This window comes from Cetorhinus maximus, chromosome 14 (genome assembly GCF_964194155.1).
Source record: "Cetorhinus maximus chromosome 14, sCetMax3.hap1.1, whole genome shotgun sequence".
In the NCBI taxonomy this organism is placed as follows: Eukaryota; Metazoa; Chordata; class Chondrichthyes; order Lamniformes; family Cetorhinidae; genus Cetorhinus; species Cetorhinus maximus.
Genome location: NC_135892.1, coordinates 44,864,594 through 44,888,556, shown reverse-complemented (window position 1 = coordinate 44,888,556; position 23,963 = coordinate 44,864,594). Strand labels below are relative to the sequence as shown.

General features: G+C 38.9%; 1 protein-coding gene across 7 annotated transcripts in view; it reads left to right on the top strand.

Annotated features, from left to right (window-relative positions):
• The window catches only part of tiam2a (TIAM Rac1 associated GEF 2a), a 384,705-nt gene extending 361,406 nt beyond the window's left edge, over nt 1-23,299 (top strand). For all 7 annotated transcript variants that reach the window (XM_078556860.1, XM_078556862.1, XM_078556861.1 and 4 more), the window contains 8 exons: nt 1,025-1,204; nt 5,860-5,978; nt 7,117-7,225; nt 9,923-9,981; nt 10,119-10,224; nt 12,719-12,806; nt 19,896-20,053; nt 21,708-23,299. In XM_078556860.1, coding sequence (XP_078412986.1) covers nt 1,025-1,204; nt 5,860-5,978; nt 7,117-7,225; nt 9,923-9,981; nt 10,119-10,224; nt 12,719-12,806; nt 19,896-20,053; nt 21,708-22,336 — 1,448 coding nt within the window. In that variant the 3' untranslated portion in view covers nt 22,337-23,299. The remainder of the gene's footprint in view (nt 1-1,024; nt 1,205-5,859; nt 5,979-7,116; nt 7,226-9,922; nt 9,982-10,118; nt 10,225-12,718; nt 12,807-19,895; nt 20,054-21,707) is intronic.
• The last annotated feature ends 664 nt before the right edge of the window (nt 23,300-23,963 follow it).

The window sequence follows — 23,963 nt, the reverse complement described above, 5'->3', positions numbered from 1 at the left end:
CTCCTACTCAGTTCATCTGCCGCAACCCTCATCTATATCTTAATTATTTCAACACACTCCTGGCCAACCTCCCATATTCTACTCTCTGTAAACTTGAGAGTATTGAAAACTTCACCTCCATGTCCTCATTTGCACCAAGTCCCATTCACCTATCATTCCTGTACTCACTGACCTACATTGGCTTACAGTTAATCTAGATTTTAAAATACTCATCTTTGTTTTCAAATACCTACCTGGCTTCACCCCTCTTTATCTCTGTAATCTCCTCTAGCCCCACAACCCTCTCAGATATCTGCACTCCTTTAATTCTGGCCTATCACACCTTTCAGATTTTTTTTGTTCCATCATTGGTGACCATGCCCTAAGCTGTGAAATTCCCTCCCTAAACCTGTCTGCCTCTCTACCTCTCTCTCTCCTCCTTTATGATGCTCCTTAAAACTTACCTCTCACACCAAGTGTTTGGCCTTCTGTCCTAATATCGCTTTATATGGTTCGGTGTCAGATATTGCTTGAAGTGCTCCTGTGAAGGTTCTTGGTACTTTTAATTATGCTAAAGGTGCTATATAAATACATATTGTTGTAGGCACACTTCTGGTACATTGAAAATGTTGAATTTGTACTTGATTGACTCAAATATTAAACTCTCAAAAGCAACAACATACAACCTAATACATAGGAATCCCACCAGCAAGCAGGTATGAAAAATATCAATCAAAAATCACTTCAGAAAATAGCTAATAATTAGCAAGGAGCATTTTTGAAAACACCTTTGTAGCTGCTGTATATTTTTAGTAATCCAAAGACAATATGTGCTGAAAAATAAGGTTTCTGACATAAAAGATTTACCATAATTCTTGACAAAGTCATTGTTCTTTTCCATAAAGTTTCTGTTCATGTGCTTGAAATCTTTCCAGCAATATTTCTCACCAAAGACGCCTGGGCCTTGCATTTTTGAACTGTTTCCTCTAATGTGGTTCTTTCAGCGTGTTCCTACAGTATTAGAATGAAGTCTTTTTAATTCCAGCTAAAACTGACAAAGCCTTCAAAGAATTTTTGGATGCCCGGAATCCCACAAAACAGCATTCTTTTACCCTGGAGTCATATCTGATCAAGCCTGTGCAGCGTGTTTTGAAGTATCCATTACTGCTGAAAGAGCTAGTGTCTCTAACTGATCCAGAGAGTGAGGAGCATTATCATCTAACAGGTCAGTACTAAATGACATGCCAAAGATCAAAACATAATTATCCTCTGCAGTGCTATCTGGTTTCCTTTTAGCCAAAAGCAATATTTCCTGAGGTAGGAGGGGGTGCTCAGTTAGCTGACTGTGGCTGCACTTGATGTGTGTGCTGCCAGAATGGTCCCAGCAGTGGGGAGACGCATGGAAGAAATGAAACATGAGTGGAAAATGCTTCAAAGCCTCATTGCAAGGCAGGAAGTTATAGGGGAAGAACTTCTAGCAGCCTCTTCAGCTCTTCACAGGGTTGGATATCTGATCTTCAGTAAGTTCATAGGGAGGGGTTGGGGGGAGGCTCAAGTGTTCAAAGCTCCTCAAGAATTCTTAATCTGATTGGTTCAGCACAATTTACATGAAAAATTATTATTATTTATATGAAAAAGATTATTATTTAAAAATTTATATACAAACATTGAGCAGATATCCCTAGTCTTGTCACTTTATGGAATTATTTTTACCAACTCTCGTATTTTTAAATTTGGATGGAGCATTTTTTTAAAATTCCCTGAGCTTTTATCATCCTTTATCTGAAGGTACTAATTGTTGTAGGGTTATGCTTTGTCCAATAGCACAGGGTATTCACCAGCACCTCTCTCAAATGATAATTCTTCCTATGTTTCCATAATGAGTTGCTTTGGGAGTGGGAGTTGGAGTTGGGAGCTGAAAGGTTGCTTAACAGTTGGGAAGAAGAGTGAGAGTGGAAGGAGAAAGAAGTATTGCAGTAAAGTTCGCTAACAGGAGTCCCTGGAAAGTGACTAAGTGCAGCAATCCGATGTAAAGCTTTGCGTCAGCCACAAAATGAAGAATACCACTGATGCTTTTTTAATTACAGCAAGAACAGGCTCCACCTTGTGGACCACTGGTGCACAGAACATTAGCATCAAATACTTAACTCTTCAAGCACTAACATTTCTACAGCAAAGTCAAAAGCTGTATTGAGCTTCCAACAAGCTTAAATATGATGGAAGATCTGACTCCTGATTCTATGATTTTATACTTTCATTAAGCATTACATTCCAAACATTAAGTTTTTGTGATCTCTCAATTTATTACAATGGCCTGGATTTTACTGGGGAAGTTGATGGTGAACAATGAGCTTTCGCTGCCTTTACCCCTCTGAACCTGATTGGAACTTCAGAATGTCAGGCGTGCACAGCTTAGCATGGAGATCCTGACATTGTGGTCTGTCACTCAGAACCTGTCACACGCTGCACTGAGGGCCCCTCACTGCTGGCAATCATTGAAATCAGTGAGAACTTCAACCATCCCTCTCCCACATCGCTGTTTCAACAAGACACATTTTATGGTGCTTCTATCAGATGTAACTGACGTTTTAAACAATGATGTGATTAATAAAATTTGATGAACAATAGGACAGTTGTTGAAAACATAATTTTATAATCATTGCGTGCTGTTAAATGATTAATTACTAGATTTTTAAAACTAACTTTTTATCTTAAATGTTTTTCAGAATATTTTAGCTTCTATTTTCACGTCACATGTATGTTTCAATTTTTAATTTGCTCTATATAAATTTTTTTTTAAAGTGATTTTATTTTTGTGCTATTGTTTGGAGAGGGGTTTATGAAAATCATTTAATGTGATTGTCTGCTTGGACAACCTGATGACATCACTGCAGCTCCAGCCCGTGAATGCACTGCAGTCAGTTACAGTACCACTGCATCGAGACAGAGGTGACATTTTTGCCAGAGAGATCACTTGATCTGAGCGCCCTTGCTTCGCCACTGACCACAAACTCCGGGCCATTATCTTTAAGAGAAAGACTTGCATTTATATAGCACCTTTCATGATCACCGGATCTTCCAAAATGCTTTACAGCCAGTGACATGCTTTTGAAGTGTAGTCACCGTTATAATGAAGGAAACAAAGAAGTAAATTTTCACTCAGGAAGCTCCTACAAACAGCAATTTGATAAAGGGCAGATAATCTGTTATTGTGATGTTGATTGAGGGATAAACATTGGCTCGGACACATTTCCCTCCTCTTTGATATAGTGATGTGATCTTTTACATATTTTGATAAAGTGATGTGATCTTTTACATTTACCGAAGAGCGCAGACAGGGCATCAATTTAATGTTTAATCCAAAAGACGACACCACCTTCATTACTGCACCGGAATGTCAGCCTTGATTTTTATGGTCAAGTCCTGAAGTGCAACTTGAACCCACAAATCTCTGACTCAGTGGTGAGAGTGTTACCAACTGGGCCACATTTTAAGTGATAATTTATCACTTTGGTGGATTCTTCTCACTCTAACCTTACGTAGACCCAGACTGGGGAATGAGAAAGTGCTGATCATATGTTGACTGGCTCATTCAAAATGAAACTTTTGCTTAATTTTTACTTTGCAAAAGCCGTGGTAGGGAGTGTGGGTCAGGCAGTGACAAATTGGTCTTCAGTAAATAAGGTAATAATGAATCGGATGCCTGTTTTGCATAGCTCCTGATTTTCTTGTCCATTGAATTTAATGGAAAAAGTAAAGCAGGCACGGTGTAAGCAGGTTTCCTATTTGATATCTCCTGTTCCGTGATTTCATCAGACAAATTTCACCTTTCAAATTCTTCTCCTCCTCATGGGCCATGATGATGTGATGCACACATGTAATGTGCACAATAAAGTCATTTGCCTGATGTACACACAGCTTCTTGTCAGATTTTTGGAGCTGAGACAGCTTAGCAAAGCTCACTTGTTGATATTGCTGGTCATGTTGCTTAAAGCTTGTTTAACTAGCTTCTCGTTTGCTGCTTATACAACAAAAAAGCAGCTGAGAGCAGAAGCAAAATATGTCTTTCCTATCAGCTGATGTGTGAATGATGTGAAAATTCAGTCAAAGAAGGCGATATAATGAATGGCAGAAACCATAAAGAGGAGGAGCAAATACCTTAAAAACAGGAAGAACATTATAAAAAAATGTTCACAATCACTGCAGTTTAGATCCTATGATGCCTTTTTAGTGTCTTGCTCATCTTGAGGTTGAGTGATGGTCAAATTAAAAGCTGTTTTTCACTTTTTCTAAATTTACCATGCACTTCACCACCCCACCTCTCTCCAACTACTTTCCATTCTGATTTTTACTCCTAAAAATAAAAGAGGTAAGATACCCCCAAAATAGATTTCTTTAAGTGGTAATAAAGGCGATTTGGAAGGCCCTTAAGTAACTTGCATGAAATGATTTTAGGTAATCTGAACCCACAGCACAAAATAGTTCAAATTCAGTATGTAATTGACAAAATGGAAAATGCTGGAGATACGTAGGTCAGGCAGCATCTATGGAGGGAAAAACAGTTAACATTTCAGTTTGATGACATTTCATCAAAACTGGGAAAAGTTAGAGATGTAATAGGTTTTGAGCAAAGGGTGGGTGGGAGAAAGACAAAGTCTGTGATAAGGTGGAAGACATGAGATTGGTGATGGGATGAGAAAAGAATCAAAAGATGTGCCAAGAGCAGGTGTGCTACTGTCTGAAAGATAAGAGAGAAACTGTAAAGATAAGAGAAAAACCAAAATGTGCAAAGAAAAGAAAACAAAATGGAGGGACAGTGTTTGTTTTGAAATTGTTGAATTCAATGTTGAGTCCGGAAGGCTGTAAAGTGCCTAATTGAAAGATGAGGTTACGTTGTGCTTCACTAGAACAGTGCAGCAGATCAAGGACAGAGATGTCAGTGTGAGAGTTAGATGGAGAATTAACATGACAGACTACCAGAAGCTCTGGCTCATACTTGCAAACTGAATGGAGGTGTTCCACAACGCAGGCACCCAATCTGCATTTGATCTTCCCAATGTGGAAGAGACCACATAGTGAGCAGGGAATACAGTTGACTTTCAGTTAGGCACTTTACAGCCTTCCACTCTGTCCCCCCATTTTGTTTCCTTGTTTTGTTTTCTTATTTTTGCTTTCAGAAAGCAGCGTGCCTACTCTAGGCACATCATTTATTTCCTTGTTTCTTTTCTTGCCGCATCACCATTCTGTTCGGCCCCAACAGACTAACTCTTCTGTCATTCAATCTCTCCTGTCTTCCAGCCTATCACAGAGCTTTCTTTGTCCTTGTTCCACCCATCCCTTGATCAAATCCTAATACGTCTCTAACTTTTTTCAGTTCTGATGAAAGGTCTTTTTTCCTGAAATGTTAACTCTGTTTCTCTCTGCACAGATGCTGCCTGACATGAGTATTTCGAGCATTTTCTGTTTTTGTTTCAGAAATTCAGCATCTGCAGCATTCTGCTTTTTAATTTAATTAACACTAATTTGGTAGTCTCATGAAAATTGACAGATTGGCTGGTACGTAAATGGAAAATGTCACACTGATGCAGTGGGTGATGTTTTACTGAGGCTGTGACTGAATAATATTGTTAAGACAGAGCAGTGGGAGTTTTACTACCAGCAGTAGTTGGTCACACCTGGTGACTGAAATGGGAATATATACCTTTTTCCAACACTTAACATCCTCCACTTTGATCTGCGCAAGATACACTAAATTGCCAAACCCAGTCAGCCGTCTATAAAAATGTGGTGATAAGCTTTTAAATTACTTTAGCTGCAAGTTTTAAGGATAATAACTGGCAATTGTGACTTTTTGCTGTTTGTTTTATTTTTCGATCCCAGAAGCACTAAAGGCAATGGAGAAAGTGGCTAGTCATATCAACGAGATGCAGAAAATCTATGAGGATTATGGGACTGTCTTTGATCAGTTGATTGCAGAGCAGCCTGGAACTAAGAAAGAGGTAAAACTCTTGGCATCAGCTACTTTTTTCTCCCTCTTTTTGCCTTCTCATTCATGCTTCAAACAGCATTGCTACCTCATCATGATAGCCATTCTTTGCAATTAAGCTGAGACCATGAGTGTCTGCATGCTATAAAGGCATCACAGCCAAATCTGATTTGGTCCTCCATCATATTCTTCTTAATTGGGGTTGCTGGTTAGCAATCAGAAATGAGCATCTTGACTGATTTTTGTTTTCCTTTGCCTATCCCTGAGAGGCTGAGATCAATTCTCACACCTCTATTACAGGCCTAGCTGAGACCACAAAACCCAGCATGGAATGGACATCAAACCTGGATATTCCAGGTGTGGCTGGCTTTTTTTAGGAAGCGACTGTCAAACTGAGCCTTTGGAGAGATGCTAACATCTGACCTTTGAATTGATTCATTAATATTCTTGGATATTACTGTTACAACTAATGGTTGTTTTCTATCCAACTATTGATTGATTGTAGTCTGAAGGGACCTTTATTTTTAAAGAGTTTAAGATATCCTAAACTGTTGAGTAATTTGTGAATGCCAGTTGAATTCCATATGAATATATATATATGTATGGAGATATATATGTATATATATATTTTCAATATTTATTCAATATATATATTGACTTTATATTTCAATATATTCATATTGAAAATAAATATAATGTTCATATAATACAATAATTTTGTGATTCTGTCTTAAGTCTATCTATTTGACCAGCATATATTCTTGACTTAATATTTATTTTAAGATGATCAAGTACCTTGATTATTTTCTGTCTAGAAAAGAGAGCATAAGGGAAATGCAGCCACATGTTTCACTTTTCCCACAGAGAGCATGGTAACTGTGATAGGCTGAATTCGCTTATTTTTGCGCCTGTTGCACTGACATCAAGACTGGCAGGAAAGGCAGATGATCAATAATTTAACAAAGACTATTATATAAGCATATAAATTTATTTTGGTGTATGCTGTTTCATTTATTATAGAAAGGTTTTTTTTTGTAAATTGGGTGCACCTTCTATCCTGATCTGATTTTCCTTTTTTGCAGTTTTTTATTATCTATCTCCAGAGGGATTTGGTTTTATTCTGTAACTTAAATTTCTCAATTGCATTTTAGGTCACAGAGCTTTCAATGGGAGAGCTTTTACTGTACTCTTCAGTTACTTGGTTAAACCCTTTCCCGTCTCTAAGTCGAATGAGAAAGGATCCTGAACTCACCGTCTTTGGTAAGTGTTGAACATGGGGGATGATAGAGGGCTTTCTTTGATTTCATCCAGCTTTACTAGACGAAGGAATAAACAACAAGGTTCTTATTTAATGATGAGAAAAATACAGATTCCCATTCCAGCAGGGAATTTAGTCCATGGGGCGTGTTTCTCAGCTCTCTAAGCTGAGGATTTAGGAGTTGGCATTGCAGTGCAATTGAAGATTTCTTCGTTATCCCCGACCTCTCTTGTCTTAAGGTAATAAAAATTATAAGGTGTCAACAGCTGTTTGGCACAATAAGCTGCCATTCTTCATGTATAAACCTGGACAGAGGATACCAATGGGCTATTTGACTGTAGAAAGTCATCACAGCCAAGTCCAGCCATGTCCTCTCACAACATGCACACTTCCAGAATGAATCACTGGATAATGATAAGAGTGCAAACCTACATTTATTTGTCACTCCTTAGCCTGGAAAGATCAGGCCACTTGTAGTAGCATCTTCCCCTGATGCTGCTGTTCAATCAAGATCACCAAATTTACTACAGACCAGGGATTGGACCTTGAATCTTCCTTGTCTGGATGCCTGAGTTCCACAATACATTTATCCAAAGCATCAGGAGGGACCAAGCTGAGGATCTCTTCTATTTTTTTTTGAACTGTGTACTGGCAGCTTACCACCACCTTTTCAAAGGCAATTAGGGATGGGCAATAAATGCTGGCCTAGTTAGAGAAGCCCATTTCCTTTGAATGAATTTTTTTTAAAATGGAGATTTGAGGGAGAACGGTAAAAGAGTACTTTTGCTGCTGTACAGCATCAACCTTCAAAAAGAAACATAGAAAATAGGAGGAATAGGCCATTTGGCCCTTCAAGCCTGCTCTGCCATTCATTATGATCATGGCTGATCATCCAACTCAAGAGCCTGCTCCCGCATTCTCTCCATATCCTTTGATCACTTTCGCCCCCAAGAGTTATATCTAACTCCTTCTTGAAAACATACAATGTTTTGGCCTCAACTACTTTCTGTGGTAGCGAATTCCACAGGCTCACCATTCTCTGGGTGAAGAAATTTCTTATCTCAGTCCTAGATCTACCCCGTATGCTCAGAATGTGACCCCTGGTTCTGGACTCCCCCACCGTCGGGAACATCCTTCCTGCATCTACCATGTCTAGTCCTGTTAGAAATTTATAGGTTTCTATGAGATCCCCCCTCATTCTTCTGAACTCCAGCGAATATAATCCTAACCGACTCAATCTCTCCTCATATGTCAGTCCTGCCATCCCAGGAATCAGCCTGCTAAACCTTCGCTGCACCCCCTCTACAGCAAGAACATCCTTCCTCAGATAAGAAGACCAAAACTGCACACAATGTTCCAGGTGTGGTCTCACCAAGGCCCTGTATAATTGCAGCAAGACATCCCTGTTCCTGTACTTGAATCCTCTGGCTATGAAGGCCAACATACCATTTGCCTTCTTTACCGCCTGCTGCATGCTTACCATCAGCGACTGATGTATGAGGACACCCAGGTCTCGTTGCACATTCCCCTCTCTCAATTTATAGCCATTCAGATAATAACCTGCCTTCCTGTTTTTGCTACCAAAGTGGATAACCTCACATTTATCCACACTATACTGCAAGAGTCTATAGAATCTCGGAAGATGACCACCAATGCATCCACTATTTCTAAGGCCACTTCATTAAGTACTCTGGGATGTAGATTATCAGGCCCTGGGGATTTATCAGCCTTCAATCCCATCAATTTCCCCAACACCATTTCCCTACTAATACTGATTTCTTTCAGTTCCTCCCTCTCACTAAACCCTGTGTTCCCGAATATTTCTGGTATGTTATTTGTGTCCTCCTTTGTGAAGACAGAACCAAAGTATGTATTTAGTTGGTCAGCCATTTCTTTGTTCCCCATTATAAATTCCCCTGTTTCTGACTGTAAGGGACCTACATTTGTCTTCACCAATCTTTTTCTCTTCACATACCTATAGAAAGTTTTACAGTCAGTTTTTATGTTCCCCGCAAGCTTACTCTCATACTCTATTTTCCCCTTCTTAATCAATCCCTTGGTCCTCCTTTGTTGAATTCTAAACTGCTCCCAGTCCTCAGGTCTGTTGTTTTTTCTGGCCAATGTGTATGCCTCTTCCTTGGATCTAATACTATCTCTAATTTCCCTTGTAAGCCATGGTTTGGCCACCTTTCCTGTTTTACTTTTGCGCCAGACTGGAATAAACAATTGTTGCAGTTCACTCATGCGCTCTTTGAATGTTTGCCATTGCCTATCCATCATCATCCCTTTAAGTAACCTTTCCCAATCCATATAGTCTGTTACTTTTTAGAAAAAAGTGTGCCTATACACACACACCTCTGCACAGGTTGTATATTTACTTTTTTATTTTACTGATCCTTCTTGGACAAGAATAAAGCAATCTGGAAAAACTTCAGAAAATCTATTCCTCTATTCAAATTGCAGTTTAAGATTTTGCTTTGGGTCTTTTTTTTGGCTTTTAGTAAAGGGAACATTAGTCGCAATCTGTATTTACAACTAATTTCCTGATTTTCTTCTTTCTTCCCTATCTTTTGAAACAAATGACATTCAGCCTATTGATAGTTGAGTGTCACTTCACTTCAACTCCCATTAACCTTTAGTTTTTTAATATCAGCAGCTGTGGAGTTGTGATTGACAAATGTATCTCTATCATTCTCTAGTTTTTAAGCGAGCTGTCATACTGGTCTATAAGGAGATCTACAAGTTTAAAAAGAAAACTGTAAGTGACACATTTGCATTCGTACCGATGTACATGCAGAACCACTTTTTTGCCATTGACCTTGCCTTTGATTGTGTGTAAAAATATTTTCTAATTATGTTTGAATTTTGACTTTTGCAACCTGTCTTTTTCCCCAGGGAACAGTTCCACGTTCCGCATATAACCATGGCGATATTGATCAGTTTAAATTCAGGTGGCTGATTCCACTATCAGCTCTTCAGGTCAGGCTGGGAAATGCTGCAGGTAATTCAATTTTAATTTATTGGCCTAAATTAAATTACAGCCTTCAATAAAGTGCCCCATAATAGACTAATGAATAAGGCTAGAGAATGTGGAGAGTCAGGGGACAAGTGGCAGAATGAATTCCTAGCTGACTTCACAACAGGAAGCAGAGAGTGGGAGTAAAGGGTAGTTATTCATGATGGAAGAAGGTGGGAAGTGGTGTTCTGCAGTATCAGTGCTGGGATCACTGTTGTTCACAATTTACATCAGCAATTTGGACTTTGGACTTAAAAACACAATTTGCATATTACACTAAATTGGGGGATAGTAAATACTGAGGAGAGCTGCAACAAATTGCAGGAGGACATGAATAAACTTGCAGAATTGGCAAATAATTGGCAAATGAAGTCAACACAAATAAAAGTGAGATACAAATGTAGGTACATTTGGTAGGAAGAACAGGGAAGTCACTTATTACTTGGAAGGTGCAAATCTGGGTGAGGTAGAGGAACAAAGGGATCTTGGAGTACAAATACATCAATCACCAAATGTTGCACCACTGGTTAGCAATGTAAAAAAAAATGAAACAGTAGGCTTTATTTCTAGAGGGATAGAATTGAGAAGCATGGAAATTATGATAAACCTGTATCGAATCTTGGGTTAGACCACACTTTTGAGAAGATTTACACGGATGATAACAAAAATGTGTGGATATAGATATCAGGAAAGGACTGACAGGCTGGGACTCTTTTCTCTTGAAAAAAGGCTGAGGGGATTGAGGTCTTTAAAATTATGAAAATCTTTCATAGAGTGAATGCTGAGGAATGTTTCTTTTGTGGGGAAAAACATAACCAGAGGATAATCACCCCAAGAAATCTAATAGGGAATTCAGAAGAAACTTCTTTACCCAAAGAGAGATAAGAATGTGGAACTCGATTGAAATGAATATGCATTTAAGGGGAAGCTAGATGAGCATTTGATGGAGAAGATGGAAGATTTAGATGAGCAAAAATAGGAGGAGGCTTGAGTGGAGCATAACTGGTTGGGCCATATGGCCTGTTTATGTGCCACATACCTTTACCACATCTCCTACGTAAGACTTGTAATGTAATCCTAGCCTATTGCATCAATACAGTTCTGTGCAGCCATTCCATATTTGGTTCATTTTATAGATCTATTGTTTTTCCCCATTTACCAGAGGATATTAACATAGGACTTTATTTAAATAGGATCTAAAACCCTTCTTCCTTTAACGAGGTTTGATAATCTCTAATGGCATTGTATTATAGTTACAGTCAAATAAATGGAGCAAGACTGCTTTGTTTCTGATTATATCTGTGACAGTAGAAGAGCACAACAGGAAATTTCATCAATAATGAAAAGTGGGGAGAGAAGTGATGGAGCAGTATACGATGGCAATGCAATTCAGATTTTGAATACTCTTTGCATGTGTGGTGTTCGGTTTCTTACAGATAAAAAGTAATGGTACTAAAATACTGGCTATGATAGATGAAAGGATAAAGATACAGGGGGTGAAGTTGGTCTCCAGGGGTAGCACAAGCCAACAGAAAAGAACATCAGGCGCAGTGTAAAATGGGCTGCTGATTTGATATCACCTATTTTGCATTACCATTGAAAACCAATTTCATCACCATAGTGTTTGTAGCTGGGAAGTGCATAAATGTGTGTGTAACAATCAAAACTTATAAAAAGAATTTATCTTTAAGCTATTGTGCCCAGGTGTATTATAATACAAGCAAGCAATTTATTCTAACTTGTGAAAGTGCAGCACAGAGCTGTAACTATATTTGGAAAAACAGCGCTGAAATTGTTTTCACCAGCTGTACCCTTCAGGAACCATGGTTCAATTAATTCTTTCTATGAATCTTATTAGATTTTTTTCCATAAGGGCTAACTGTATTACAAATTCAGGAGACAAGTAGCAGGATGAATTGCTAGCTGACTTCAAGCAGGAAGTGGGAGTAAAGGGTAGTCATTCAGGATAGCAGATGGTGGGAAGTGGTGTTCTGCAGGATCAGTGCTGGGATCACTGTTATTCACAATTAACATTAATGATTTGGACTTTGGAATTAAAAACATGATTTCTAAATTTGCATATTACACTAATTTTGGGAATAGTAAATACTGAAGAGAACTACAACAAATTACAGGAGGACATTAATAAATTTGAAGAATGAGCAAATAATTGGCAAATGAAGTTCAACACGGATAAAAGTGAGGTACGAAGATAGGTACATTTGGTAGGAAGAACAGGGAAGTCACTAATTACTTGGAAGGTGCAAGTCTGGGTGAGATAGAGGAACAAAGGGGTCATCAAAAGTTGCGCCACAGGTTAGCAATGTGAAAAAAAACAAATGAAGCAGTAGGTTTTATTTCTAGGTTGCAACTTTTTTTATGTCTTGGTTTACAGCTCCTGATCTAGAAATTCCTCAGTGCAGGAAGTGACATAACTATACTGCAATTGTTTTCATTACTTGTTGCTTTCTTTGTTCAGGCACAGATACGAACTGCATCTGGGAGTTAATCCACACTAAATCTGAAATAGAAGGGCGGCCTGAAACAATTTTTCAGTTGTGTAGCAGGTAACTTAAATAATGCTTTTTGTTTGCTTTCAGTAGTATTTAAGACCACCTTCCAGAAGGATTTTAAAAAAAAACTTTTCCTGATGTACTACATTCTATTTAGATAACCCTTTAACTATGCAGCATAATGATACCTTCAAAGAGTTGCATGAGTCTGTTATAGCAATGTCTCCTGTGTTCCACTTGCCTATAATGCAAAATTTGGGGCTTAGCAATTTACTAATCTGTGAAGGTATTATGTTACTGTATGTGTCCCACAAAAAAGTTAAACTCAGCTGCAAATACATGTTTTTTTCAAATCAAAATGAAACCATGAATCCATTATCACTAATCAAAAACATTTTTAAGGAGCAAATAATTGAGGTAAGTGGTAAATCTTTGCTACTGTCTTTTGTTACCATGCCCTGGGGATCCATAAACCAAAAGAACCAATTTTACCAAATGACCACCCCCCCCCCTCCAAAATTAAGAAATGACCACGTAAGATTTAACTTTCTGTAACTTGAATCTAACAGGAATGGTCATCAGTGTAAATTAAACATCAATTAACAGCCAAATTACAGTTGTTGCGAACTGTAAATTACACATGGAATAGCAGATACAACAAAGACTATCTCATAACATTAGTAGGCAGACCATCTCGCCTGTATAGTCCTAGTTTCAGCCACATAATCCTCCCAAGCAGAATTCCGGTCCCTTTCCTTCAAGGACTTAGCAGATTTGCCACAGACAACAGCCAGCACTTCTATTTTGTCTTTGTGTCTGTGTTCTAATGTGTGTGCGCCATACAACCTCCATATTTTAACTTCCTTCCTGTTAGTATTGCTTCCAGGTCAAGGGTAACCAGTCACATGGTCGAGTATTTCTTATTACCCAAAAATTATAATTGATTCCTTTACAATTGATACAAGCTTTTAAAAAATCTTTTTCAAACATTTTTTTTAAAGAATTACAGATTCCTCAATTATTTTAAAGTTATTACAATTTTTACTTACTGCTTCCAGGACATAAGCTGTTACACTTTTCAAAGTATAATGTGGAAAGCTAGTTCTCCATTAAAAATCCCCAAATAAAGGGGGCAGTTAAGGATACCTGCATGGGTCCTAGTTTCGCCTATCTTTTTGTGGGGTCCTACTCAGGCCCCCTCCCCCAACTCTCTTTTTGGTACATTAATGGCTATATCGATGCCATTTCCTGCTCTTGCCCAGAACTGGAAGACTTTATCAACTTTGTTTCCAATTTCAGCCATTCTCTCGCCTTCACGTGGTCCCTCTCCAACACTTCCGTTCCCTTCCTCAAGTTCTCTTTCTCCTATTCCAGGGCTAGGCTGTCTACTAATATTCATATAAGCCCACTGATTCCCACAGCTACCTCGACTACACCTCCTCACACCCTACCTCCTATAAGGACCCCATTTTATTCTCCCAGTTTCTCCATCTCTGTCGCATCTATTCTGATGATGCGACCTTCCACAACAGTGCTTCTGATATATCTTCCTTTTTCCTCACCTGAGGATTCTCCCCACTGTGGTTGACAGAGCCCTCAACCGTGCCTGACCCGTTTCCTACACTTCTGCTCTCACCCTTTCCCCTCCTTCCCAGAACTTCAGTATGGCTTCCTTTGTCCTCATTTTCAATCCCACCAGCCTTCACCTTCAAAGGATCATCCTCTGCCATTTCTGCCACCTCCAGCATTATGCCACCACCAACCACATCTACCCCACCTTCCCCCCACCCCCGGTCAGGATTTTGAAGGGACCATTCCCTCCAGGACATCCCCGTCCACTCCTCCATCACCTCGTCCCCTTCCCATGGCATCTTTCCATGCATTTGCAGGAGGTGTACCATCTGCCTTTTTAACCACCTCTCTCCTCACCATACAAGGTCCGAAACATTCCTTCTAGGTAAAGCAACTATTTATTTCTATTTCTTTCAATTTAGTATACTGCATTTGCTGATCTCAATGCGGTCTTGCATAGATTGGTGACTGACTTACAGAACACCTCTGCTAAGTTCGCAAGCACGACTCTGAGTCATGACCCCAAGCAAGTGGTTGCTTGCGATTTTAATTCGCCATCTTGCTCTTTCACACACATTTCTGTCCTCGGCCTGCTGCAATGTTTCAGTGAAACTCAAGTGCAAAAGCTCAAGGAACAGCACCTCATCTTCTGATTAGACACTTTACAGCCTTCTGGGCTCATCACGGAGTTCAACAATTTCAGACCATGAACTCTGTTCCCCATTTTGATTCAGTTTTTTGCCATGTGCCAGTTTGAATCTTGGTTTTTCGTATTTTTGCTCAGAAAGAGCTGTTCATCCTGCCATTCACACTCACTCTAGACAAATGCTTTGTTTCCTTACAGCCATCATTACCACTCCCTTTGCCTTTTGTTTCATGACATTCTTGTCATTTAATCTCTACCTTCCTCTACACTATCGCAGACCTTCCCTTTTGTTCATCCTCCCCCACCACCCTTCCAGCAGCATAAAACCCTCATGTTTCTATTTTCCTTCAGTTCTGAAGAAATCATATTTGACTTGAAACGTTAACTCTGTTTCTCTCTCCACAGATGCTGCAAGATCTGCAGAGTATTTTTAGCATTTTTAAATTTATGAATCTCCAGAACTTGTTGGTCAATTTATGCTGCTCTACTTCCATTGCACAAGCGGCATCTTGCCCTTAGCATCCCCATTCCCCCATTATTTTTAAGATCTTGTTGGATTTGCACGTTAATTTCCTGTTAGGCTTCCCTTGGTACTTTTTTAATGGCATGGTAAGTGTTAATGCAATGCCAGTCCACAGCTCCCATCCAGAAAGACGACAATTTAAACTTCATGTATTAACTTTGATATTTGAAAAGTGTCATTTCACATTTTTTAATCATTTTGTTACTTTTCTTTTCTGTCTTGTTTCTCATAATCCAATCTTTCTTTCACTCTATTTCTCTTCCTGTATCTTATTTATGAGTTTAATTTATTCAACTTCTTAGACATTCTTCTTTCTTTTCTCTCAATCCTTTAATCTCTGGTCAAGGACATACACTGTTAGTCCCACTGTTCACTAAGGTCCTAGATGCCCTCTTGCCCTCACCATGCTGCTGTCAGCTCACAGTTCCAGCAAGGTAAGGTGCAAAAAAATCTCAATCTGAAAAGTGCAGAAAAGTCTAACATCACAAGCTTTGAGATGCCCCATTGCAGCAATATTCAGCTCACTTTAACCTTACAAACATGAAGTTTAAACATAGTAGAATTTAAATTAAATCAAAAATTGCTAATAATCTAAACTATTCTCAACCTGAAATCCTAGCAACTGCACACAAAAGTGTTCAGCTCCAAAGCTGGTTAATTGTCAGTACAGCTTCTTGTTGCCTTTATGTCATTTCTGCAAGTTGGTTTAAGAAATTGAACTGCTAATTTCAATCCCTTGTAAAATATACGATTATATATAAACTGAGTATCTCAAACATTTCTATTGGGAAGAATTTCCAAATGAATTTTGCGTTCATTATACTTGCACTTTCCCAAAGGTTTTCCATGGGTCTTGCTCTTCTCAGCCAACAATCAAAAAAGTGCACTGCCCTCAACAGAGCATTTGGGACCTGTGTGAACAGGGCAAGCAACTGTGTATCTCGTGACCAATCAGATTGAAGAATCATTAATGAACAACGCAAAGTCTAAACCAAGAACCATCAATTAGAATATTAAATTAAGTACCAAATTAAGCACAGAAAGTAAAATAGAGGGAACGTGATTGGATTAAGAAAGATGAGTTTCAAAAAATATTTCATTGTTTTAGTATTTTTACATCTCTAACAGAAATTAAAATCTGAACAAATGAGACTCTGCATTTGTTACATTTTAGCTGTTGTTTCACTAATTAAAACTTTGTTTATAGTTAAAAGGGTACTTGCATAGACAAGCCCTAATTTTGGCAAATTTAGTGCGTATATACATTAAGTCCTCACATAAAGTTGTAGTTGTGTTTCTTAAAATCACAATTTTAAGTGAAACAACTTTTAAGTGAATCCTAGGTTCCCATAGAAATCAATGTTAAAACCGGAGTTAGGTTCCTTCGGACATTTTTTGCCTAGGAAAACAAATGTACAAGTTGAAATACTGTACTGTACTTGTGCAGTGCTGTGCATTCCTAGCTGAATAACTTGTAAGATAAAATAGATCACTAAGTATAAGAAATACTGTATAAATTCAAATCCGATAACCAGTTTTTCTTCTTAAGCGGTCCCTCCAGTTCGGAGATGACTTGCTTCCACTCCGGTTCGATGGGTTCTGAGATGGCTGATAAGTCCACTGTGCAATCTGCAGCCTCAGCTACTAAACATGTGGGTCAGGTGTTGCTAGGAGGTTTATCTCTCTCTCTCTGTTGCCTTGACTTCGCCTCTCCATGTTCCCAAAGAAGTCCCTCTGTGTTTGGTGTCTTCCGAATGAACCTTCTCCAATTCTGGTCGGTCACCATGGGGTGATGGAAATGTTTGACCTCTTCAGGGGTGCTTTGAGAACATCTCTAAAGTATTTCAGTGAAGGTGGCTTTGAGCGATTAGCTCCTCAATACTGGGCATGTTACCTTGGGAGAAGCAAATGGCTCTCTCACTGGCTTTAAAATGACTTCTCTGCCTCAGCTGCAAAGTTCAACAAGGGCTAGATTTAGGGCTCCAAAATTAACCAGAAAATTGCGGAGTCAGATTCCTGAAGGGTAAGGACTGCACCCTGTATTTTTCACCAAGACAAGCCCTGAGACATGGAAAGCAATTTTACCTGTGTACAGCAGCAGATGCCTCTGTTTCAAAGACTTTAAAAAGGCCTCCCTGCATCACCCGATGTAAAGCTCCACAGCAGCCACACCCGGGGCTCCAAAGTTAAAATCAGCTTAGAGTCAAGCAAAGGGCCTTTTTTGCACAGAAATGTGCTGCCCAGGCTTCTACTTCTTCCTTGCAAATAAAATAATATCGTTTAGATATTTTTCTTGGAAAAGTTTGTTTCAAAGTTTCTGAAAAAAATCACAATGCCTTTGAGTGAGATTGAACACTCGATTCGGAACGGTGCTGATCAGGCCACAGAACTTGATGTCAAACCACTGTGAAAAGGTATCGCAAAACCACATCGACATCACAAAACGGCGATGTGAGATAACGTGAAATGCGCAGAATGATGGCGTGTGATAATGATGTATGGGCTGGGTGCAGGTCAATGGGACTAGCGGAATAATATTTTGGCACAGACTAGAAGGGCCGAATGGCCTGTTTTTCTGTGCTTTGGTGTTCTATGGTTCTATGAAGACATACATCGGGAATGCCAGCCCTAAAACTACACAACTTTAAATTTAAATGACTTAAAGGGGGTCTTACTATAAGTGCAGCAACTTCATATCCTTTCATAAGTTTTAGCGACGAGTCTCTCAGTGAGATACCATCATAGCGCAGCTTCTGGACGAGTTGCGTATCTTGGACAGAAACTTCTTGATATATGCATTTAACGAGTCTGGTCGTTACATGTTGTTGTCCAAATGACAAGTTAACTGTAAACCGTGTTAATCTCACTTATTTATACCGTAAAATCCACCCCAATATTCTTCTCTTTCTCAAGTAATAGGGTGATCAGGAGTTTTCACTGTAAGTTCTTTACTAGTTTTCTTTACAAGATTGTGTATTAAGTTGTCTAAAATGTTACTCAATTTAATTTCTCAAGATTTAATATCTAGACTTTTAATCCAACATTAAAATTACTTAATCATGAGGTAGTGTACTATAAAACACTGGTCATTGGCCTGAATTTTGCCCTTATCGGGCAGGCTCGACGGGAGCGGGCGGGGACGGGCGGGGACCCAACCACCGCCCGCGATCGGCTCTGCACTGTGATTTCACGTGGGCGGGCGGGCCAGTTAAGGCCTGCCCTGCATGGATTGCGAGTGGCAGTGCAGTGCAGGTGGAGGAGAGGAGGGAGAGCCGGGCGTCATGCACAGTTACGCGCGTGTGCACAAAAGAGCGCTTCAATCTCCCTGAGGCAAGGAGCTGCCTCGGAGATTGAAGCGCTTTTTAAAAAAATTAATAAAAACAGTAAAAATTGAATGAAACGTCCCCTCATGTGACAGTGTCATGAGATGGGACATGTTTTTAATGTCCAAATAAAGGTTTTTTTCATTGGTATTAGCTTTAGGAAATCTCATCCTGCTTGTGGGTAAGTTTTCCTAAAAAATGTAAGGGCCGCTCAGCCTTTTCACCTGCCCGCCAACCGTAGGGTTGGACGGGCAGCATAAATCTCGTTAGTTAAGTCGTTAATGGCCTTAATGGGCCTTTCAATTGTCGGCAGATGCGCAGCCGACTCTAGCGTGCGCCCGCTGAACATAATGTCACGTGAGTTCGCGATGACGTCGGGATGCACACCCAACGTCATCGTACGTCATGTTACGTTCCGGCGTGTAAGATAAAATTCTGGCCATTATGTTGTAGGATGCCCTCAGATTATATTTCAATAGCCGTGGCCAGCAATTTATCTTGTGGTTCTCCTGTTTTGCTAATCAAGCTATTGATAAATTAAAGGCATGAAGAAGTGAAATACTTCCTTGTGATAAATTAGGACTGCATTTGTAGGATATTTGAATGTCAGCACTTAGCATTGTTCCTAATTTGTGGATTTTTTTGATTTGTGTCTAACCTTTTCATCATTAAAGAGCAACATCTTGAATGGCTATGGGTTCCATTATGTGTAGCTGTCTATACCATGCAGCATTACTCTGGCCAAAGCAAACAGGTGTTCTGCTCACAGACATAGCCAGTCTTACTTTTTACTCAGCCACTAGATGGTGCCTGAAAGACTTTGCTTACACTTGTTGCCTTGATTGCCATTAAGCTTGCAGACGAACCCAACATCCTAACGCTTTGATAAAATGTACGAAAATACACCAAAGAGCAGTGTGCCACTAAGCTAACATCATATGTTTAATGTTCAATGGTTAGGATTTCTTTTGAAAGACTTTTTATGAACTTTATTGGCATAAAGCCTTTTGCGTTTAAAGATGATATTTTGTATGTATTTATGCAACAACAATTATTTTCCTTTATTTCCACTTTTCCAGTGATCCCGAGAGTAAAACAAATATCATAAAAGTGATACGTTCAATTCTGAGAGAGAATGTTCGCCGCCATATGACCAAGTCAGAAGGAGCACTTGAGAAACTGAATAAAGAATATATGATTCCTCTAAGAAACAGGGTGCCATCCTCTGCCAAAATTGGTAAGAAAACATACAAAATCTTTCTTGCATTAGCAAAGTTGCAACAGCGCCTAGCCAATGTTTTGACTGTCATGGAAATTAAATTAATTTAGAATTAAGTAACTCACTCATGTAGTCAATTTAATCTAATGCATTTTCTTGGATCAATACTTGGAATTAAAATAAAAGCAAAATACTGCGGATACTGGAAAATCTGAAATAAAAATGAAAAATGCTGAAAAATCTCAGCAGATTTGGCATCTGTGGAGAGAAAACAGAGTTAACGTTTCAAGCTTGTATAACTTCTTCAGAGCTGAAGAGAGGTAGAAATGTAATGTGTTTTATAGTGTTGAAGAGGGAGGTGGAGAAAAATAGGAGGTCAGAGATAAGTGGGAGCTCAAGAGAAATTTGACAAAGATATTATGGACACAAGACAAAGGGAATGGTAACTCCTCCTCACCATCCAAGGCCACAAACACTCCTTCCAGGTGAAGCAGCGATTCACTTGCACTTCTTTTAATTTAGTCTACTGCATTCACTGCTCACAATGTAGTCTCCTGTACATTGGGGAGACGAAACACAGACTGGATGACCACTTTGTGAAACACCTTCGCTTAATCCGCAAGCATGACCCTGACCTTCCTGTCACTTGCCGTTTCAATTCACTATCTTGTTCTCATGCCCACATTTCTGCCTTGGCCTGCTATAATGTGCCAATGAAACCCAATGCAAACTGGAGGAGCAGCACCTCATCTTCTGATTAGGCACTTTACAGCTTTCTGTAATTAACATTGAGTTCAACAACTTCAGACCATGAACTCTTTCCTCCATTTTGATATTTTTTTCTCCAACCCCCTCCCCCCACAAGGTCAGTCTGTAACTTGTTCTTAGGTTTTGCTTTCAGAGAGCACTGACCCTTGTTCTGCTATTAACAAATTCTTCTATCTGCCACTTTTTGCCACTATTAGCACCTGCATTAGTCTTTAACATGATTATTACCACTCCCTTTGTCTTGTCTTTGTCAAATCTCTCCTGAGCTCCCACTTATTCCTAACCACATGCTTTGCTCCACCCCTCTCTTCAACGCTATAAAACCCATCACATTTCTACCTCTCTTCAGAGCTCTGAAGAAGTCATACGGATTCAAAACGTTAACTGTTTCTCTCTCTGCAGATGCTGCAAGACTTTTCCAGCATTTTCTGTTTTTATCACGAATTAAAATTTCCCTTGTGTCTATTGCACAGAATAATTGATGGTCAGAGGAAACTGTGTGTGTGCTGGGAGGACATCTGTGTTTTTGGGCTGGTACATTCACTCAATTTATGTTCTTTAAAAATATTCTTTCCAGATTTTCTTCCGAGATTCTTCCTGTCCCATTCATTTGATCCTAGACACACCAAGGACAACTTGTCACACTGGCAGATCTCTGCTCTTTCAAACCAGAGATCATGCTTGGGACCTTCCTGGTTCATACTGTTCAGTAAAATATAGTGTATAACATGAGACACTGGAAGCATCTCACATGAGCTCTAAGTCACGTATACAGTCTTAAAACTAAATCTAGACCACAACCTTGGCTGTAGTATGTGTCTAATCAATACTTGCTGCTTCTAGTTTTTTTTTTTAAATAGCGACAACAGCTTAATTTGATATTTTGGTTTGTTCTTTACTTCAGCATCAACTAGAGCATCAAAATTGTTCAAGCATTCTCCATCTTATTGGAGTCAGGACTCTGGGAGACGTAATGCTGTTGATTCTGATGAATGTAGCCTGAGCAGTGGAACACAAAGCAGTGGCTGCCATACCTCAGAAAGTGGACTAGAGCCTAGTAGTCTTTCATATCCAAAGCAAGAACACAGCGGTGCAGAGGAACAACAGGAAGTTGAAGTAAAGGAATCAGACATTTTGAGTGACGATGAAGATTACTGCAAGTCCAAGAATAAGACTTTGACAGATGAAATTGAAGTACAATTTGAAAAAATGCAAATTGAAGTTGATAAAACTGATGTCGAGCAGGCACCAAATAAACAATTGGATACAGGAGAGGTGGAACAAATGGATGATCACCCCAGGCTTGTGCGAGGCCACTTCTGTCCAATCAAAAGAAAAAGTACCAATACAAAGAAGAAAAAAGGGAATCTGTTAGCCATGCATGAGCACAACCGATCTTTGGATAGTCAATCTGATGGGCCAAATGTTGACTTGAATTCTGTGTTGGAAAGAGAGTTTAGTGTCCAGAGCCTTACTTCCGTAGTTAATGAAGACTGTTTCTATGAAAACATTGAAAGTAATGGAGAGCCTTAGCTTCAAAGTCTCAAATGAGTGATACTCTTCACAAAATGATCAGGAATTGAAGTTATGTCTGTCTTTATTTTAAGTCTCTCAAGTTATCCAGTTCTGGCCAATTGTTTATGGTTTTGAAAGTGAAGATCACAGAAGCTTTATACAGAAAAGCAATGTTTAGTTTGCCTTACTGCTGTCTGCACTAAGACCACAGTTAGCCTCAAAAATGTAGATTTTTAATACTTGTTTTCGTTAAAGAAAATAATAAGCATATTTGTCAATTATTTATTGTCTGTTGTGGACAATAAAATTATTGTTTTGTTTCTATGATTCACTAGTTTTGTATTGGATTTGCAAATAAGGCAAGTATTGAACACCAAAAGTAAGTAATATTTTCAAGAAAGGTTAAATTGCTTATTTTAATAGGCTGTAAATCTTAATTTTATTTATAGATGGAAAATATTGGTTTACATTACAGCACGAAGATAATGATTAGATGGGAGTTTGTTGCATTGTGTCCGGTTTTTAAGTTTTTACAAAGCTAAGTATGGCACTGTTTCCTTTTTTCTGTTTGCCAAGGTAAACATCTGATGGCCTGACACACAGAGCTCTACTTATTTAACACTGTTTTCAGCACCACAGGCTTTGGTAGAGGCTGCAGCAATGCACATGCCTCTTAATGCTAACATTCTTATTTAGATGTCTTTTTTTCCTTTGTACATAAACATTGAAGGTTGTGTATATTGTAATTTTATGAAAACTGCATTGGTTTTAATTGGTTATATTTTGTATTTTGTTGAATGACTACTTGACATCAAATATGCTCAAAAGTGTTCTTATGTGGAATAAATATGCATATTGTATTCAAGAAATTCTGTGTTCTCCTATCGATGACATTGCAATGTAGAAACTTGTCATATCACAGTCAAAGTGTCTTGTACCACAGGTCTAAGTCCAATTAAACTTTTATGAAGGTTATAACTTCGGTTAACTACTGAACCAGTAACTTTTTTGAAACAAATTCCTACCTCAAACCGTACACTGCTACATCACTTTAAAGCTGTAATATAGAATGACCTGGAATAGTAGAACACAACTTTGTGTAGGTTTCCCAAATGTCCTTTCTAATTTTGCTTGAAATCCGGTGATTCCCTATTGGATAGAGGAAGATAAACCCCGAATTGCTCGTCTGCCCCCTTCAGCAGCAATGGCTGATGAAGCCTGGGAGGAAGATGTAAAAATGGATATTTTTATATATATATAAAAAAAATTGCAAAATATCTAACTTAGGTGATATGTACAATATATTATTGAACAACTTGCATTTATATAGCACCTTTAATGTAATAAAACATTCAAATGTTGCTTCATCGAGGTATAAAACAAAATATGACACTGAGCCACATAAGGAGGTATTAGGACAAATGACCAAAAACCTGGTCAAAAAGATAGGTTTTAAGAAACGTCTTAGAGGAGAAAAGTAAGGTGGAGAGGTCTAGGGAGGGAATTCTAGAGCCCAAGCAGCTGAAGGCACTGCCACCAAGGATGGAGTGATTAAATAAAATCGACGTTGCACAAGAGACTGAAATTAGAGGAGCACAGATGTCTGAAGATTGTAGGGCTGGCGATCACAGAGAAAATGAGGATT